General features: G+C 35.9%; 1 protein-coding gene across 8 annotated transcripts in view; it reads right to left on the bottom strand.

Annotated features, from left to right (window-relative positions):
- Positions 1-19,885, bottom strand: part of dync2h1 (dynein cytoplasmic 2 heavy chain 1) — a 102,719-nt gene that overhangs the window by 19,923 nt on the left and 62,911 nt on the right. For all 8 annotated transcript variants that reach the window (XM_027998920.1, XM_027998926.1, XM_027998924.1 and 5 more), the window contains 8 exons: positions 16,036-16,196; positions 15,408-15,533; positions 8,290-8,400; positions 6,954-7,023; positions 6,596-6,681; positions 3,507-3,582; positions 1,777-2,003; positions 408-512 (listed from right to left, as the gene is read on the bottom strand). In XM_027998920.1, coding sequence (XP_027854721.1) covers positions 408-512; positions 1,777-2,003; positions 3,507-3,582; positions 6,596-6,681; positions 6,954-7,023; positions 8,290-8,400; positions 15,408-15,533; positions 16,036-16,196 — 962 coding nt within the window. The remainder of the gene's footprint in view (positions 1-407; positions 513-1,776; positions 2,004-3,506; positions 3,583-6,595; positions 6,682-6,953; positions 7,024-8,289; positions 8,401-15,407; positions 15,534-16,035; positions 16,197-19,885) is intronic.

The raw sequence follows: 19,885 nt of genomic DNA, 5'->3' as shown, positions 1-19,885 counted from the left end.
ATTTGCCCCGAGGACACCTCAAAGGTATGCAAAAACAACTCAAAGATCAAAGTTGACCATGAAAAGTTGACTTTTACATACTTTCCTTTTTGGGCCCTAGACCTCAGTCCCCCTGAACTTCTATGAGGAAACCTTAGAGGCAAGAAAGCCAAGCACTTCTGACATCAAAAGAAGCTTATTGAAACACTGTCAAGTAATGCTGTAATAGAAAATCAAATTTCAGGAAAAGCCTCTTAACTTGTGGTTAGATTATGGATCCCTGTGTGTAAAGATCCATCTACTTTATTTTTTATTGAAAACTATACAGATCTACACCATTATGTCTGTCTTCAGGAAAGATGTGGTGCTGATTGGGATGTGTGAGCGAATGAAGAAGGAGGGAGCTGTATGGTGGTGTCTGAGTGAACCTGGGAGCTGATGATTCTCTGTGAGGATCGCTCTATGTTGGCAGGTAGACCGAAGAATGCAGGTCTGTCATCCTCTGGGAGATTCTCCACCACACTACGGTAATCCTGAGAGGACACCATACACATCATTTCACACACATAGCCATAGTATCGAAAGAGAAAGAAAAAACCTGCTGAGTTCCTACTATTATAAGTCACTTTCTTTAGATTTAGCTTAACTTATGCTAAATCTTGTAGACTGCTGCTCAATTTGTTTTAATTATTTTATAATAAAGCATTACAATTGCATTTTAAGTAATACGTTTGAGAAATAAAATTACTTAAGTCTGTGATGTGGCTTAGAAAAGCTAACAATATAGCTAGCTGATATAGTAATATTCTGTATTACTTTTTAACAAAAAATAACACACTGTCCATAAAAAATATCAATAATTTTTTTAATATAAATAAAAAATGAATGTCAAAACTTGGGAGTAGCTAAAAGGCTAATCTGTTAGCCTCTGTTAATGTCACCTAAGGAAGCGGTCAACTAATCAGAGTTCCTATGGCTGTGTTCACTAGTATTTTTCTTTTTAAAAAAATCTTATTAAAAGGTTTTTAACAAAATATTCCGTAGTATTAACAACAAATTTTGCGTGACTGCAGACTAATACATAATCTATGTGCGCATGAATTTGTGAAATGTTTTGGAAAAGAATAAAAAAGAAGTGATTCCTGCAGAGGGCAAAGACAGAAAGGAAAAGACATGTTTTATTATTTTTAGAGTTGCTATAATCCTTTCATATATAGCATGATTATAAATCTGAGCTGTAGTCATCAAAGAAAAAGTCAAGCAGATTAGTTTAAAAAGCTTAAGAGTCTATATTGGAACATGCCAAATGGTGCTTGTACTTCAAAATATCTACAACAGCCATCTTATCACTTTAAACCTCAGTGACCACTACCCAAATTGACCAGAACAAAGAGGAATTAGAAGATAGGAACTGTACTTTTATAAGGAAGCTTTATTAAACACTGCATGTTTGCAAAATCTTGCAGTGGGAATTAATGCTTTATTCCATTATCACGGTACAGTTGTTGGTGAAAGGAAATGCTTTACTAAACAGCATATTTAACCTGAAATTTGTCTAACACAAGATAACAATATTAAACGACTACGAAAGGGTTCCAATATTAGGTCAGAACAATCATTCAGTTTACATTTGTTTTTTTTGCTTGCTTGGGAAGCAGTTTTAAAATTGAACTGCCCTATCACAAAAATCATACCATGCTGCAATAATTGTATTCAGTCACACACTCCAAGTACTAAACTACCAATTACTGCAGTGTTAAATTTGTTTGTACCATTTGTGTCATCTTAGCAACTTACCATGATGGAGCAGGAGTTTGGGAGGCTGATTTGAGATGGAAAAATGCGTCCCCCTCCTTTACTCCTCCTTTGTCCACCAGAATGGGTGGATGAAAGGAGTCTTGCAGAGAAGAACTGCTTGAGGTAAGAGCGCAAGATGTGGAGATCAGAGGGGTTGTCTATTCGTCCACCATAGATGGCGCTCTCCAACAGGCCATGGACAAACTCCCATTGGAAAATTTTACCACCTTTGACATAAAGAATATAAACAGAAAAATGTAAGCTATAAAAATGTGGAGTGAGTTCACTCAAATGGAAAACAACCCTGTCTGGGTTGCATTGTTCCCAAACAATTTGTTCAAAAGAACATTTTGGGGGAATAAATTGAACAGAGCCACTTCATTTGTTGGAACAGCGAACACTGTGATTTGCTCATTGATTGTATTACACAGTGAATGAGGACTGTAAGATTTAGAAAGGTGTTCAAATGGCTAAAATCACACTAAGAAAAGCCAAAAGTACTGCTTGGTTGTAGTTCAGCTAAAAAAAGGTCTTAAAGGTCAGATGAGCTCCAACTTTAAAACAGATATCCATTAAATCTCTTTCAGATAAAAGCCCAAAGACCCGAGATCATACAGTGAAACTGCAAGATTCACTTTTAACCCAATGAGGACACATCCCATTGTAAAGAGGATTATTCAGTTCACAGTTTTGGTTCAAGCATCTGTTAAAAAGATTAAGTTTAAACCTATCCAAACCTCTCACCCACTAAGCAGACTGAGCTCAGTAGTGAATTATAAAGAAAAGATGAAAACATTATGTATTTGAAAGTTGCACTTTAACACTAAGAACATATATTAAATGACTATATGTCTGCCTGTGACGTCACATTCAATGAGGATACACATGGCTCAAGGAAATATAGTATGTATATTTTCAACCTTGTAGCTATTTGTTGGAGACATTTTCTGATTTCTGAGACAGCTTGACTTAGGTTGTATCCATGTTGTCTGATTGTGAAGACTGCCTTATTCCTGTGGTATATTAAGCCAGTGTTTTATTCCTGAATTTAAAGAAGTATTATATAAAAAAGCTTGTCACATTTTAACAGAAATTATTAAGATATGTCGGTAAGTGTGGTGCCAATGTTTTAAAAACAATTATTTTATTAACGTGGTATTATTTTCCACACTAAATACATTTTGCTTTTAGGATATCCTATTTTTATTTTTAGATTTTAACAGAAATGCCAATAATTATTGATTGCAATACATCTTGTTAGACTGTTTAGCTTCAATACATAGGGCAACCAAGGAGCAGTTCTGATGAAGCACCGGGAAGAATCTCTTAATAATAATACAATTTATAAAATGAAAGATGTTGCTTTCCACAGCACAATTCTATATGTGGGGAAGAAGTGGCTCAGTGGGAAGAATACTATTCTCTCTTAATGCTAAGTTGCCTACATAACTGAGTATAAGTGTATGAATGTATGTTTCTGATTACAAATCTGTACATTTGAAATGAGTGTAAAAACACTTTGAATAAAGGTATGGCTAAAAAAAAATCCTTTATAAATTCTGTCCATTTACCATAAATAGTGCCACAGAGGTAAGCTGATTTATATTTGCTATTCAAGAGTGATATTTTCAACAAATACTCATCTATGAGGAGTCTCCACATTTTCCAGTTATTAATTTTCTGCAGATGCAGAGAATTACCTACAGCTGTCCAGTTTGCAATGATCCTACCTTCAAAGAGCCTGTCGATGATCTCAAAACCAGCACGGAGGTCAGAGAGGGAAAACTCATAGAATTTTGTCCATCCCTGAAAATAAAACACATTTCACAGGAACTTAAAGCTGAAAAGATAAAAGATAAATTGTGGTTTGTTTATTTGCAACTGGATGCTCATAAATGTAGTGCTATTATGTTTCACTGCCTCTAATTTGTGAGACATTTATTTCGTTTTAAAAAACAAACTCTCAACACAAAGTTGCAAAAAGCAGCTAAAGTTAAATATGTGTTAAATATAAGAACATCTGGAAACACTTTTTACTTGGATCCAAACATCAATTAGCCGAGTGTGTGGAACATCAAGTACTATCACGTCTATCACATTTGAGTATAATTTATGATTCACCCCTGAAATACATCTTGTTTTACTAACAAGACGAAGAAGAGTCGTATAAAAGAACAACTTCTGCTCATCTGTGAGCTTCTAGATCCCATGCACATTGTATATTTTGAACTTTGACTCAAGTAAAGCCAGTAGTCCATGTTTTAGTATTGGACTGGGACTACTTTTTGCACAAACTTCAGCTGACATAAGAACAAGAACATACTACACTATGTTCTGGAGCATTGAGAAGTAAAGGTGAGTTTTAGGGTTGAACAGTCAAAGACCAATCTGAACCAACTCAGATTATCACGCATAAGAACATGCTTAGACAAAAAAGCAATTACCTAGTGCTGATCATTTCAGAAAATCAACAGAGATGTTAAAATGTAATGGAGTGTGAGGGCTGTCTTAGGTTGCATTTATGTGTTTAATGCACTTCACAGCAATTCAGTCAGCAGATGTAATCTGTTTACTGATGCTGTAGTTGGAAAAGGCATTGGAGCAAAACTTTGAGAGTATTTTTAATAACTGTGAATGATGAAGTGTACACTGTTTTACAGTAATTTTGAGCTTCAGTTTACATTCATTCATAGTGATGGGACTGGTCTGTATCACATTTGATAAACGTGCTCACAGATGAATGTCTGCATTAATTCTGTTTATATATCACTGACTGCTTATTGCTTGCTTTGACTGGTAAAGATATAGATACCTCTATGAAGGTATCTACATCAAGAAACATATCTCCACTTTTTACACCTTTTTTTGTTTCTGTGAAACTTTCGGTTGATATGAAGTGTTTTCTGCACAACTGTATGAAAAGAAGTAATATGGAACAAAGGATGAAAAGCAGACAGGGAATTAAATAAATAAAAGTGTAAGTGAGTTTGAATAATTAGAGGGTTATTCTGGAATAGGATGATAGGAACTGAGAGACATTACAGGCGAATGTAACAAGAACATGAAAAAACAAAGTTTAATAAAATGACAAATATCAAAATAAGATTAAATGTGGATAATAATGAAGGCTTTATGCAAATTGTAGAACACAATTATTACTTCACACAATAATATATAAGAATAAATGCTGAAAATTTGATAGACTAATAAGGGTTAGTTTAAAAAGTAAACTCACTGTGGTATGAAGGGGGTCATAAGAGTCATTACCACAATAATGTCTTTATGTCTCTCTCTCTAAATCTTTTTTATTTTGTAATTCACCCTCAGATTTATCAACAATATATATATATATGTCTGTGTGGGGGGGGAGTGTAGGCGTGTGCGGGGGTGTGCATGCAGGCATATGTAGGGGTGTGTATGTATATATACAGTATATATGTATATATAGGTAGAAAGGTCAACAGTCATTTCTTAGAAAACATAAAAATGATATAATATCTATGTGAAGGGAGAGTGTTGGAGGTTCTGGTTTGTGCTTCTTAAATAACTGTACTTTTCAGTTTTTGTCACAAAATGTCACTATCGATGATACTTGCTCAACGACCATAACTTGCCATCAAGTGACTGCATTTCTAAAGTCTGTACCTTCTGAAAATCCCTCGACAGTGTCTGACATTATGGAAGTTGGGGAACCAACATTTCCATTGTCTGACAACTCAGGGACCAAAAGCATTAATTCAGTTGTATTGATCCATTAGTCTACCCGCAGCATGAACGAGAAGTATCAGGTCAACAGGCTGCTCTAAATTCTTAAGGTGGGCGCAGTTTTAAATTGTGTGGTGTGCAGTCTGGCCAGCAGACAGCCTTTCTATAAAGGCTTATACATTCATGCACAAGGCAAAACACAGAGAAACATTCCCCAAAGCCTGAGGCCCAGCACAACGTTAAATACAATTACAGAAGTCAGTGAGGAAAACAAAACTGACCTCTGGGGAAACAGTTTTTTCTTTAACTATTTATCGTAAGTGCTTGTGGAGTGGACAATATGTGTAAATGAGCTAGTTATAAATTCAGACAGGTGTTTGCATATAAAGATGTGCACAATGATTATGAACACTATAGTTATGCATCTAGTTAAAACTAAAATGAAATGACAAAACTGAAACCAGACAGGGAGGCTGCCAAGAATTGAAAGAAAAAAACATTTTTTTTACAAAAAAATTACCCTTTAGTACTGTATAAAATATTTCCCGGTAGAAGAATATGTTATATAAAACCAAACTAGAACTTTCAGCCACAATTTTAAACAAATTGTTGGACATTAAATCAGACATCAACAGCATCAACATCACTGTGATACCAAGTTTATATAAAAATTAACAAAAGAAATGACTTTGCTGAAAGAAAATTATGGTTTTGGCATGAAGAGGGATACTGCAAAGAGGCATTCTCACAATCTAGTAAATTTAGCAAATGGGTAAAGATTGCCATTTAGGATTTGGCATGCTGATAGACTTCTACCAAAGAAGACTTAATTCCTAAATTAAATCTAAATGTGGGATTAGTAAGATATTTGCAAAGGGTGTGGACACATATGCAATTAGGTTAATAAATCTTTTTAATTTTTATTTTGTAATTCACCCTTAGATTTATTTTTCAGATGGAATGCACATACTAAAAACCACAATAAACTGAAAAAAAATCATTTTAAATGATTCATCGCAGTGTCAATTTGTTATGTCAGAAATACCTGGCATTTTAACAAAAGAGTAAAGATCTTTTCTATCCAATACATACTTGCTGGGTTTGTGTGTTCTACCTGGGGAATGTAGTTCCGTCTCTCTTGACAGACAGCATGGAACCAAGCCAGACAGAATAGAGATTGGGCTCTGGCCAGATTGCCTCCTACACATACAAAGTCATCAGCATCTCACAGTCAAAACAAATCCAATGCCCAGTCATATGTCCCTAATTTTAACAATCATGTTGTTATATCGTTGCAGAGTGTATTGTACAACAAAAGGGCAGGCACTGTTCTGCGGTTACATAACAACAAAACATAAGAAGGGACACAAAGAGTATGGCTTTGACTAGCTGAATAACTGTTTAGTACTATTTAGTCTTTGCTTTGTAATATTTGAGAAGTGAAGTAAAGAGAGTGAAGGACGGGAGACAACCTTTACTGATCTGCTCAGGAGTCCAGGACTCATATGTTCTCAGCAGATTCTTTTTCAACCCTGGGGGAGCCTGCAGATGTCAAAAAAGCAATTAAATAACATAGTTACTGATAGAAAGGACATTTTTCTTTACCTCATAGTAAATAAAATTCAGAGTTTCTATACAAATCAAATATTGGGGTTAGGATATGATATGACATAAAATAATTGAACATATTTTTTTTCTGAGTTGGTAAATGTAAGGAAAAGGCAAAACATAAACTCAGAGGAAGACACATCCTCTGAACAAGGTCACTAAATAAGATACCACAAGGGCTTAAAAACGTTTCTACAGTCAACAGATACCCCACTGTTATAGTAATCTGTTACCAACTGTCAATTTTATTGAGATGAGAAAATAATACAAACATCAAGTAAAGCAATAAACATGCAAGGTTGTCACTGTTGGATGCCTCATTGTATTTACCACAGGGAGACCTGGAATGCAGAATCATTTTGGTGCTGCTTAAAACTAGGAGTTTTTGTTATTTGGCAGTTTATATTAACTGGACATTAGAATGGGCTCTTTAAATATTTGAGAAATCTGCCAACAGTATGTTCAATTTATAACAAAAATAAGGAGTACACAATGACATTTGTTCATGTATTATCAGCCTTGTTGAGCATTTGGTAGCCCCATCTGGAGGTTTTGATAATACACACAAACACTAATGCATCTTCTAAATTTGCTAAGATTTGCTGGATATGTGTCGTTAACCCAATAGGTTAATTGAGCCTCATCAGGGTGACTTCACATCTTGAAAAGCAACCTAATACCATAAAGCCTGTAAATTTTGCCATGTCAATTAGCAGAATTTACAGTATTGATTTTAAGTTTTAAATGATAAGGCTGAAAGCTGCCTTGCAGCCAAGAAACAATGTGTCTAATACATTTGTTGGCAGTGAGATAAACTCAAAAATCTGTGCAAATATGTACAATGTCTGTAAGCTTGGCCATGAAATACTAGGAGCTTGCCTGAGGAAAAAGACAGTGGTCTGACTTATAAAGAGAAAGCAGACAGACAGAGGCTGTTGGTGCAGCATGCTTGGCTGCTGAAGCAGCTAACCCCATGAGCATGGCTCCCATCAACAACACACTGAGCACTAAAGCATGCATCACATACAAGCTGTGCAATTCTGCATATCCCTACACAGTATAAACAGCAGAAGAGAGACATGTGAATGCTGTTCACATTTCAGTCTGGAGGATGAGTGGAGACATATTAGCATAGATACATAGAAACTGACAAAAAAAATGCTAATATTGTTTAGCCTTACAATATTATATGTCACCAACCTCATAAGTGATTTTAAGGCTGGACTGCAGTAAAATTGGGGGAAATCTTGGGTGGACTTCTGCTGTCAGCCAAAGACGGAAGTTTGCTTTAGGATGCAGGACATTTAGTTCCTGTGAAGGAAAATGAGAGGAGAAATTAGATAAATTAAAGACACCAAGAGCTCAGAGCAGAACTAGACTATTACTAGACTATGTCTTCTCAGTTTTGATTTATATCCTTACTGTGGCAAGCTGGACCAGCAGCGAATTACTCTCCCGAAATAACTGAGGGGATATTGGTGTCCAATTAACATGTCTTTCATGCTTCTAGAAATGGCTTAAAACTCTGTTCCCCGAGACTTTTTATTGGGGGTGTTACATCACTATGGAGTGGTAGGGATGCGCCTACTAAATAAACTTTAAGAGCAGCAAAACCTAAACTAATTCTTGGAAATAAAACACATGCTCTACAAGCTTGATTAATAGCTAGTAAATTAAAAACAAAATCAGTTTTAAGTTGTCATTAAAGAACTACAGTTTAATTTTCTCTTTTTAGATTTAAACAAAAGAAAAACCCTTAAATATTTTATGAGTACCATGAGACAGTATATTTCATACATATTCATATACTGTACATGGAAGTACCATTAGTCTTTTTGTGATATTTATTTCAAGACATAATGCTCTTTTGGATATTGTTTTTGTGTCAGAATTATTAAGAATGATAGTCTTAAGGAACCACATATGGTTCTGGAACAACAGGTTTGAAGAGCCTTGAGCAATTCAGTCCTTACATAACCAAAGAAAGAGCTGTACCTTTATTCTTGACATAAAGTAAAACTTGTTTTCAGTGTGGGCTGGACTTTGTCATGGCTGTTCCTTGTTTATGATCCTTTTTGTGCTGTTCATGGACAGGATATAATGGTGTGGATGTGGAGACAAGCGAGTCTGCTTTGAGGACCTCGGGGCCTCATTTCTGCCTAATGCAGATGATGTGGTTCTGTTGGCATCTTCGTGCCATCAATTTCTACTTATTCTGTATAAGTAATGTAATGCAGGTTGTGAACACAGTTGAGCCAAAAAGCAAAGAACTTGACTTCCACATCCATATATGTTTCGACTCCCATCTATGGTCATATTGATCATGAATGGAAGAGCAATTCCTGATAGTTAGAATGAGCTTCCTAAAGGTGAGTCCAAGGAGGTGGACAGCAGATTCGGGGACCACCAGAATGAGCTGTAGTGTCACTGGGGATAGTGATTTCTGGACCTGTTACCTAACCGACCAGTGTCACAATAACAGAAGCCAAAGAATTAATAGATGGATGTTTGAATGGACTACAGAGCACAGCTGATTTTACATTGTAATTCTGTCAATTAGTTGCTTTGCATAAAATCTGATTGCAACTAAAGACTAAACATGGAGCTAAATAAACAGACAGGCAAACAAATAAATAAATAAATATGATAACCATATTTTACTGTGTAATTGTATATAATGAGAAAAAGAGAACTAACTCTTTTTCACAGGAACACAGCAAAGTAGAAGCTAATCATAATGAATTTTAATGACTTTCTTCATTTCTGCCATTCATTTTTTTCCACTGATTCTAATCTCCTTAAAGCCTTGAACTGTGACTAATTCTCCACAATTACAAAACATTCACCTACTTTTATACATAATTTCTATCACACTTTCCTCTCTTTTCTCTTGTTTTCACAGTCTTCATTGTTGTCCTTGAGTTTTCCGCATTTTTTTTTTCTACAAACTTCACTTTCAGCCATCCCCCACATCCCCCACCTCCCTCTGTGTTACTCAAAGGCGGTTAAAAATAGCCTCCTGGCAGCTCAGGGTCTTGTGTCATCAGATTGGGTACTCGAACACAAGGGCACACACAATGAACTGTAATCAATGTGTTTCTGCATCATTTGCCGCCTAATTCATTCTTGTGGAAGCACACGTGATCACAGATAATCAAAGAACACGAGAAGTGACAGCCCTCAAAGGAAACTCTTCATACCCTTGTTGTACTTGCATGTGTGTTTTTCTGTGATTTGTTTTTAATCATAATTCCACTTGAAGGAACAATGGCTGCAGCATAAAATACAAGATGACAAAGAAAAAAAAGAAGATGTATGAAGGGCAAATACAGATGGAAGTAAAAGTCAATCTCTTCTAGTATCTGGACATGAAAACGTGTCTTTGCTAGAATTTATTCATGCAGTTCAGAGACTGAAAGCCAAACCATTTAGCCAAAAATAGATAAGGATATATTTCAAGCCAACAGGCTTTGCAACTGCACACTACCGATAAGAATTATTACATGTAGAAAGTCCTGATAATACTGCGACACCCTATTTAGAACAGTGATAAGAAACAAATCACAACACATTAAATGGTGATTGTCACTGCAACAAACACAGATCACCCATAACATCACTGTAATTTATAATACACAAACATTTACAAACAGACTGTTGGACCGATCAGTTTGTTCTAAAACCTTCCAGGTCACAAACAACCTCATCTACATAATCTAGTCAAGGGTCAAATGTCCCTTGCTGGTGGGATCCAGCTATAGATTGATTAAACAAAAAGTAAGAGAGAGAGTGGGGTTATAGGCTTGACTTAGCATTTAAGCTTGTTAAAACAATGGGAAGTGGTGATTTATACATGCTGAAATGTTGATTTCCCTGCAAAACCTGATTTCACAATATACTTCTCAGATCTTAGATAAAAAATAGAAATGAAAATGGTGACAAGATCAAATGAAGGACTACAATCAAGAAGCAAGCCCTCTTCTAATATTCGCCGACATTAAATCAATAACAATCATATTTACTCAAGCGGCCCTTTAAGAAAGTGAAATGGTCAACACTGATCTAAACAGTTCTCATCTAATTCTGTGGAAAAGTTTCACTGAAGTCTGACAAAGGTGCTGTGAATTTCTAAACTGCAGTGTGTCTTCTCTGATCTAATAAAGTGGGTTACAGTTTTTAACCAAATGTTTGGTTAACTCTACCCAACTTCAGTCCTAACCATATTAACCCAGTATTTGGAATACCAAAACAATTCAGTAGTTTTAGAGGTGTAGATAGGGAGAGTAGGGATCTAAAAAAAAAAGGAATGATTATGAGCAAATGGGAATGAGATGACAGCTGTACTGTCAACTTAAATTATGAACACATACCATCTTGCCTCTTCTTGCTCTCTTTAACGAGCCAACTGCTAAAGAGAATGAGGTGAGCTCAAACAAGACAGATGGTGAAAAGATGCAAGATCATGAAGAAGCTCAACTCAGACATACAGTAAGACTGACCAGATGGACATAGATACTGAAATACAGAGAGATGCTCAAACATAATACTGTCATTGTAGATTTCCCTCTACAAACAGCATCTCACTATTCCTTATTCTTCACTGCTTTGTTCCTTCTTTCCTCCACCTTTAACACTATTATTAATTTGGGTTGTGTAGCTTTTTCATTTTAAGCTGATACCTCAGTCTTATGAGTGGATGTGCAAAAAAGTAAAGCCACGAAACAGATGAGTAGTTTATGTCATGCAATTGAAGAAATAAAATTGGCAATAAAAGTTGAAGAGTAACAAATGCAGAAGTGGAAGGAACTGGATACAAAGGACACACAAGGAGACAGAGTGGTGAGAATGGTGAGATGGATGAATGAATGTAATAAGCCCTCTTTTAAGCCATCACATGAGAGCATCCTGAACAGAAGGGGATCTCTGGTCCACACGCCCACATCGGTGAGAGCACACATATATGCCATCATACAGACACACACACAGACCAATTATGACCAACAGTTATGTCTCCCAGTGAGAAATGACCTACTACTTTGATACAACACTAAAACAGAGCCCCAGGAAAACCAGGGAGCACAAACAAAATCTAAGAAATTGCAGGGAATAGATAAATTCACCCACGATTCGATATTCCCCCAAAAAATAGACTCCAACCAACGTCATCAAAAAAAAACCACACACTTACATGTATATCTTCGAAGGCAGGAGACACACACACACACATAAGCACCTCCAAAGCCACTAGTATGTCCTGACAGGTGGAATGCAAAATGTGCATGAGAAAGCAAAGGACAGAAGGTAATTTTAGATATGATAATTTGGCCAGGCAGCAGAATGCGCATGCAGGGGTGTGCGTTTGTGTGAGTTTGTGAGTGTGGCAGTGTATTATTACAGATAAACACTAATTAGCTGGGATGAAGCAAGGGACACATATGCAGCATTAGGACAAAACATCCTCCAGGCTGTACTTTCCACTGACCTTTAACCCTAATTCCAACTAAAACAGGAAGTTTTGATGCCAAGGCAGCCATCACTCTGGAAGACAAGAAATTGACTAGGCTATAGCTCTGTCCATATAGCAAACTGTTTTTTGGGTGTAGCACTGAAATGATTCCATCACAAGAAAGACTGCAAAAAAGGGACAACTTTCACCTAGCTTGACCATGATCCCCAATATTTTTAATGTAGGTAAATGTACCCAAGTTCTACAACAACACTCTTTGTTGTGGATGGTGTGAGTTTAGAAAATTATCTACTTTCAGTGTTGATGAGTTCTGTAAGCTCAGAGATATAAGAAGCTATGACAACAAATTGAGACACCTCTGTTGTTCATTCAGGATGTGAGAGAGCACTGAACGTTCAGCAGATAACATAAAAGCTAAGGACAATATAGCTAAATTATTCTCTAAACTTGAAAGGACTGAACAAACTGGAACAAAAAATTGGAATAAGCTTCCTGTACAATGCAGGTCTGCTGCCATCTTGAGTTCCTTTAAAACAAGGTTAAAACGTTTTTATTTGCTGTTGCCTAAGCTTAAGATAGGTTATTATTTTATTTTTAAATCTGTTTAATATAAATCTATTTTGATGTGTTTTATTTATGTTGTTATTAATTCCAATTATAACAACATACACATAACCTCAAGCTGACTTTGGCCAAAAGATGCTATAAAGTTGCTTTGCCTCCACTGCACATATGTGGAGACTTTTCTACAAAATCTAATAGCCCCTTGTTCTTTCATGTTTCTGTGCAGGGAACAGATTTCAGAAGTAAGTAGACTTGCAATGAGCTGAATAGTCCAATGTGCCTTTATTTATTTATTTAAATCGATGGACTTCAAGAAATGTATTTCTCTCTGAATCGGCTACATAAGATAATGGCAACAAATGGATTTTATGTCTTCAGTTCCACACTTCCTTTGAGAGGTAGGCTTTGTCTAAATTCAGTAAATTGAAACAGAATTTTCTCTCAATTCATGTTGCGAACCTGTGCCATATTTTTCTAAGCTTTGCTTCAGTTTATTACAACATTTTATTCAGTATGCTACATTGATCTTATTGTGAAGAGTGAAAAAAAACAACAAAAACCCCCCAAAACAAACCACAAAACACTTACATATATATATATATATATATATATATATATATATATATATACTGTACATGTTAATATCACATAGCACAGATTGATCAAACTACCTCTGAAGCTTCTCTCCCACAGAGTCAATAAGTTCATGGCACCACGTTATGAACTCGACACACAGGGAGTGACAAATGACAGTGAAAGGCAAAAGTTTTCTTTGACAGCAGACAGTAACAAATGTTGAAAAATTGTAAACTTTAATGTGTTGCATCGCTAGCCCGTGTGCAAACATCTTTGCGTACGAGCTCAAAATTTCATATTCAAGAATTACGCCAGCCGCTCAGCTGGATGAGGACAGGTGACCAGTGACTCATCACACAAGTTCCATAGGAAATGAATAGAGAGGAACACGTTTTTGGTACTGGCTATATGGCAGCTACTCAGGGCAGCATCAGAAAAGGGTGGGGCACACAGTAAATAAAAAATAAAATATATCTTATCTGTAAGTTTGCTACTATTTGCATGTATGTGTAGTGGAGTAAGCCTCCACTGCACAGTTACTCACTTACTACACAGTTGCTGTTGAGTACTGGGAGACTACATTATCTGCTTTCCGCTACAAAACAACAACTGATAATTACTTGAATTTTAATTGGGGTGCGTGAGGAGAGGCTTGCCCACGGCACCATTTCCACAAGAACCACAGTGCTAGAGTGTGATTATTCTGATAAAATTCTTTAATCAATTGACAGCACTAATACATACAGTATATTCACAATTAAAAACATTGGTTTTATGTGACTGCTAACTCTTACTCACTGATGAGAGTATTTGTTATTTCTGCCCTGAGTTGCATTAATGAAATATTTTTCAACTGACTGAATTTTAAAATGGTGATGGAAAAATCTGAAGGCCGTCCATCATTTTAACAAATTACAATTCACACCGCTGACAAATGGACCACTAGGTGCAGACATCCAAACATTTTCAACTTAACACACAGAGTACACATAACTAACTCAATCAAAAATGTTCATCTGAGTATCATCTCTGACCTGGACTCAATGCATCTCGCTATCCGTGAGCTGACAGAGCGCAGCAGGATTATGGACAGGAGTACATCTGGTGCACCAGAAGGAGTACATATGTTGTGGGATTTCCTCCTGCTGCCCCTCATTCACAGCTTTTCTGACTTCTGATTGCTTCAGTTGGGGAAATGTTTCCCAAATTCAAAACTTTGGCTGAATTGGCACTTGTAATTCCAGTTCATTAATCCTCCAGATCAACATCAAAACCCTGAGACATTTGAGTATGCCCATTCTGGTGGACAATTAAGGTCAATTGACTCTCCTTTTCTTCTATATATGTAGATATTGGAATGTTTTTAATGAGGAAAAAATATTGCAAAATTTCTACATCACCACATAATCTGCAAAAAAAAGTAAAATAATGGAGGGACTGAAGAAGTAAAGATAAAAATATGTTGAAACTTTCCTTTTGATTTTTATGTATTTTGTGAAACTCGGCCACAAAACTCTGAACACTACATCTCTAGTGAGAATGGATAGTTTGAATCCAATTTGCTAATAAAATAATCTTTATGTGGATTAATTTTTATTGTCATGTATCAAAAACAACAAAACACAGAATTAACAGAAAACAATATAAAACAAATATAATCTAGTGCTTAAAGCCATATCCCACAAGAACAGCATAAACAGAAAGTACCTACCTTTTCCAGAAGGGGCAGCCAGGCTGTGACGAGGTGAAGATTTTTCAAGCAAAGCCAGTCTCCATTTCGAGAACATTCTCTAAGTGTGGCCAGGGCCACATCAGCCTGTCCCTGACCCATGGAGATCTAAACAAGTAGAGAGGAAGGGTTGGGAACAGAGGGAAACAAATGGAATCAGTGGGAAAAAATATGTTCTGTCTTTCAGTCCAATGCTGTCTTGTAAAATTAGAGAGCTGAACTTTTGCCTAATATTTTAATTCACCTATGTCCTCAGTCAGCATTTTCTCATTTAAAGCCAGTGGCATAAAGTGGATATTACTTATTTGATTACTTACATACACTATTTAGCCATAATACTCCTTAAAACTTGACTTTCTTTTCTTAATTTAATGCTAAGTAATTTAAGGAATAAAAAAATCTTTAAACACCACTTTCCCTTAGTCGGTGTATTACAAAACCTTATTGGTAGAACAGTGACACAGGATTTATGTTAAAACTGTGATACACAAAAACATTCAACAAGCTATTGCACACTAGTCTGTGGATGCGATTGTGCTAGTCTGTCGAAAACCCTTTTGCCCCTGTTAATCTCCTGTGTGTTCTATATTTGTATTCTGCTGTTCCCTACCTCATGGTAATTGTCCCTGCCAATAGTTTCTGCTGCTAGTTCTGCAAGCTCCTGGGATGGGTCTGCCCCTGGAGAGATGATGATTAACACCGGCTCCCACTCCATTGTCTCAGTGTAGAGACGTCGCAAATTCAGAGGAGGAGGGGAAAGCTCTTTCATACCTGCACAAGAGGAGGAGACATATTAAATGATAATGAGGAGCGTGAAAGATATATCTGTGAAATGTCTTTAAATATTTTCTCCTGCCCCATTTTGCTATAGACCCATGTGTCTTTAATTAAGTGAACTAACTAATTAAACCCTCAGAATGGAACATCGGCATTTCAACATCATAACCCTTAATGTGTGACGATAATTTAATAATGAGTGTCAAAGTAACATTGTTCATGTGCTAGATGGACAAAAAAATCATGGAGCATAGCAACAAAACAAAATTGAGGCAAATGGAAACACATGAGAGCTGAGACAGATTTGGTGCACCTTAGGTGTAGTAAGATATGGAAGTTTATTGGCAAACATAAAACAAGGAAAGTCCATGAATAGAGTAAGTTACGCAGACATGTTGAGAGAGAAAATGTAAGGAGGATGGGGAGGCTAAAGGGAAGGCAATGATGAGGAAAGGGGAGAGGGCAAAAAAGGAAGACACTAAGAAAGACAGAGTGAGGGGATGGGAGGGTGACGTGCTATGCATATTGAGAGGTAGGATTGCGGCAGCAGAAATCACCACGCAGCAAAAGAATACCTCGTCAGCCAGCTGGTGTTTGGAGAACAGTCTCTTATACGTAGGTATAACTCTAAGTGTGTAATTGAGTCTGTGTTGCTTTACTGAAACCTTTATGCTCCTGTGATATATTGATTTTGATGGTGAGGTATGAGTCAACCGTGAAATGCATGCCCACACAGCACCAGAGTCTGTCCTGGAAATTCCGATGGGATGTTACTCGTGGATATATTAAAAGATGTGTTAATGTGAACACACCCATACACTTGCGCAAAATGCTGTCCACTTTGATTGAGGTGAAAGATCAAGCCTAAACATTAACTTGGTGTGTGCTACCAAATTCAAAGTGATTTACTATGGCTTGCACAGTAGAACATGCACAAAGTCTTGGGAGAATGAGCTGACTCGCTAAAATGAAGAAAAACAGATGTTTGTCTGCAAAAAATTAAGCATTTGCATAAGATCTGCTAACAAAAATTCATACACAACTGGCTTTGGCATGGTCAGATAATCAGTATTCGCACTGCAGCCCAGCATCCTCTGCCTGTGAATAGAAAAGTTCACCTTGGACCCCATAACACAGAACAGAAAACAGGGTGAATATAAGTGAAGAAGATAACAGCCCAAGTCTCACTAAGGCTGCTGTAAAGGCCAAGACATAGATTCAATACAATATATTTTTTAAGTTCCCTACCAAAGTCACTGTGTATATATAAGTGCAAAAGATTTAGTACTTTTTGAAAAGTCCTGCATATGTGTGTGTTGTGTTCACTGAGGCATGCCTGTGTGTGTGTGTGAACAGAGAGCAGTGCCCAGGCCTGGACTGGAGGGATTGAGTGAGATTAGCTGTAAGAGGATTACAGACCATGCCTCATTAGCATACTGATTTACTGCCAAAAACACATACGCATACACAAAAAACTCTTCCGCCGTCCTGTTCTGATGTTTCATCCCTCTGTCTTGCATGTTTTTCCCCCCAAATTCAAAACCACGCGCAATCTTATCCATCTCATGGCTTATCCACTCACTGAATGAGTTCACTGGGAGTTTGAGGACTATCGCTGTGTCATGATTAAGTTAGCATTTTAATACAATCCCCAACAAACAAACAAGAAAAGAAAGAAAAAGGATTCTAAAGATTTTGAAGAACATATGAAAGCAAATTAAACAATAATCTTATCATACCGTCTCTTTTAATAGAGATGGTATTATCATACCATCGTATGGTATGATATGGTATATCATACCGTCTCTTTTAAAAGAGATGGTATGATAGAAACCAGCAATCTATATGTAAAGAATGATACTTTACACTACTACAGAGAAGAAATGTAGAAATGGTATCATTGACACTGTTGTTTTTAAGGTCATCTTGCTTTATTGGTACATTTGGCCCAAATACTTAAAACATAACCCTATATAATCCTACACAAAAATGAAAATAAACTAAGCATAAGAATTTGTTCACAGTTTAAGTTGTCATTATAAAGTCTGGAGCCAAAATATTATAACTAATCAGAATTAAGCTTTGTTTGCCAAGTATGTTCACACATACAAAGAATTTGTCCTTTGTTGCTGTAGCTCACAGTGCAACATTACAAACAGTAGGCACATATACAACCAAACCCATATATATATATATATATATATATATATATATATATATATATATATATATATATATATACACACAGTATATATACAGTATATATATACAGTATATATACAGTATATATATACAGTATATATACAGTATATATACAGTATATATACATATATATATAGTATATATATATATATATATATATATATATACAGAAACACTTACATATCTGTAAAACTTTCTAAAATGTAAAGTAAACATTTAAAAACAGATAAATACAAAAAATGCTAGAGAGAAAAGTGTCATAATGTGGATGGCAAATTATTAGGAAGAGGAGAGTTATTCTTATTCATATTGTGTGAACACAGAATGATCCATGTGAGCGCAGAGAGTCTAAGCTTTTCAAGCCAAATAAATGTGATGATAAATTTAACTGGGCATTGCACAAATATCATCCAAGGCATGCTAGTGGAATCGTCTTATTATTCGTGAGTTTGAGATTCACACAAGACATATTATTCAACAAACAACACATTTGTCAAAAACACAAGCAGATCAATGTTTGATTTCAAGGTAAAAACTTACTTTTTAAATGCAATGGTCCATTTTTATTTGGAATAATTTAAAAACACTGGTAACAAATTAATGTCTGTCTTTGTTTCTTCAATGTTATGTAAATCTATTCAGTCTAGGGAACAAATACTGCTGGTTTTACAATGGTACTTCCAAAAAGTTATGTTGCAATTGTTTGATAGTTAATTAGGAACGATATAAAAAGCACTAACTAATAAGCACCACCTGTAAAAAATATTAGTTTTTCAAACGTTAATCCAGCAAACGTTAATGTTTGCTGGATCAGAAACTTGTTGTGGCTGTGCACTAATTACCTCAAATGTTAGAATCTGCATCTGGAAATAATGTCAAACCCAGTAAACTGTTTCACATAAAAAAAGTTTTAAAAAGTATGACTTGCTAACTGATATGTTTAGTTACCCTGTTAGCACAAAGAAGGTAGCAGTGTACTTCTCTGTATTACAAAAATTATAAGATGACAAATTTAATAACATCAAAATAATTAAATGTGCCAGTAAACAGTGGCTGTGCTCATTACATACCAAAACAGATTTCGGCGACTAAGGGCTGGATTTCAAACATCAGGGAACATTTTTGTAAATTCTTCAAATCTGAAAATTGGAGGTTCTAACCTCTACATATAACCCCTATCAAATTATTGCTAAATTATTTTAAAATTTTGGAAGACAAGATTTTAGTCAGACTCGTAAAAGGACTTTTTCATCATCACTTTTGGAATATTCTGCGAATCATCCGGACAAGGATATACTTGTCATATATTCTTATAATCAGCGATTATAAGAATATTAGTGTTTATTTCCTATGACTAAAATTATGATGCAAATACTCCTGCAATAGCAATTTTATTATACAAAAAAAACAAATGAAAGTGAATAATAACGGATGTAGAAGGGTGTAACCTCTGAGAAAACAGATTAATATGTTAGTGCAAT

The sequence above is a fragment of the Xiphophorus couchianus genome, chromosome 18 (genome assembly GCF_001444195.1).
Source record: "Xiphophorus couchianus chromosome 18, X_couchianus-1.0, whole genome shotgun sequence".
NCBI lineage: Eukaryota > Metazoa > Chordata > Actinopteri > Cyprinodontiformes > Poeciliidae > Xiphophorus > Xiphophorus couchianus.
This window is presented reverse-complemented; position numbering and strand designations above follow the sequence as displayed.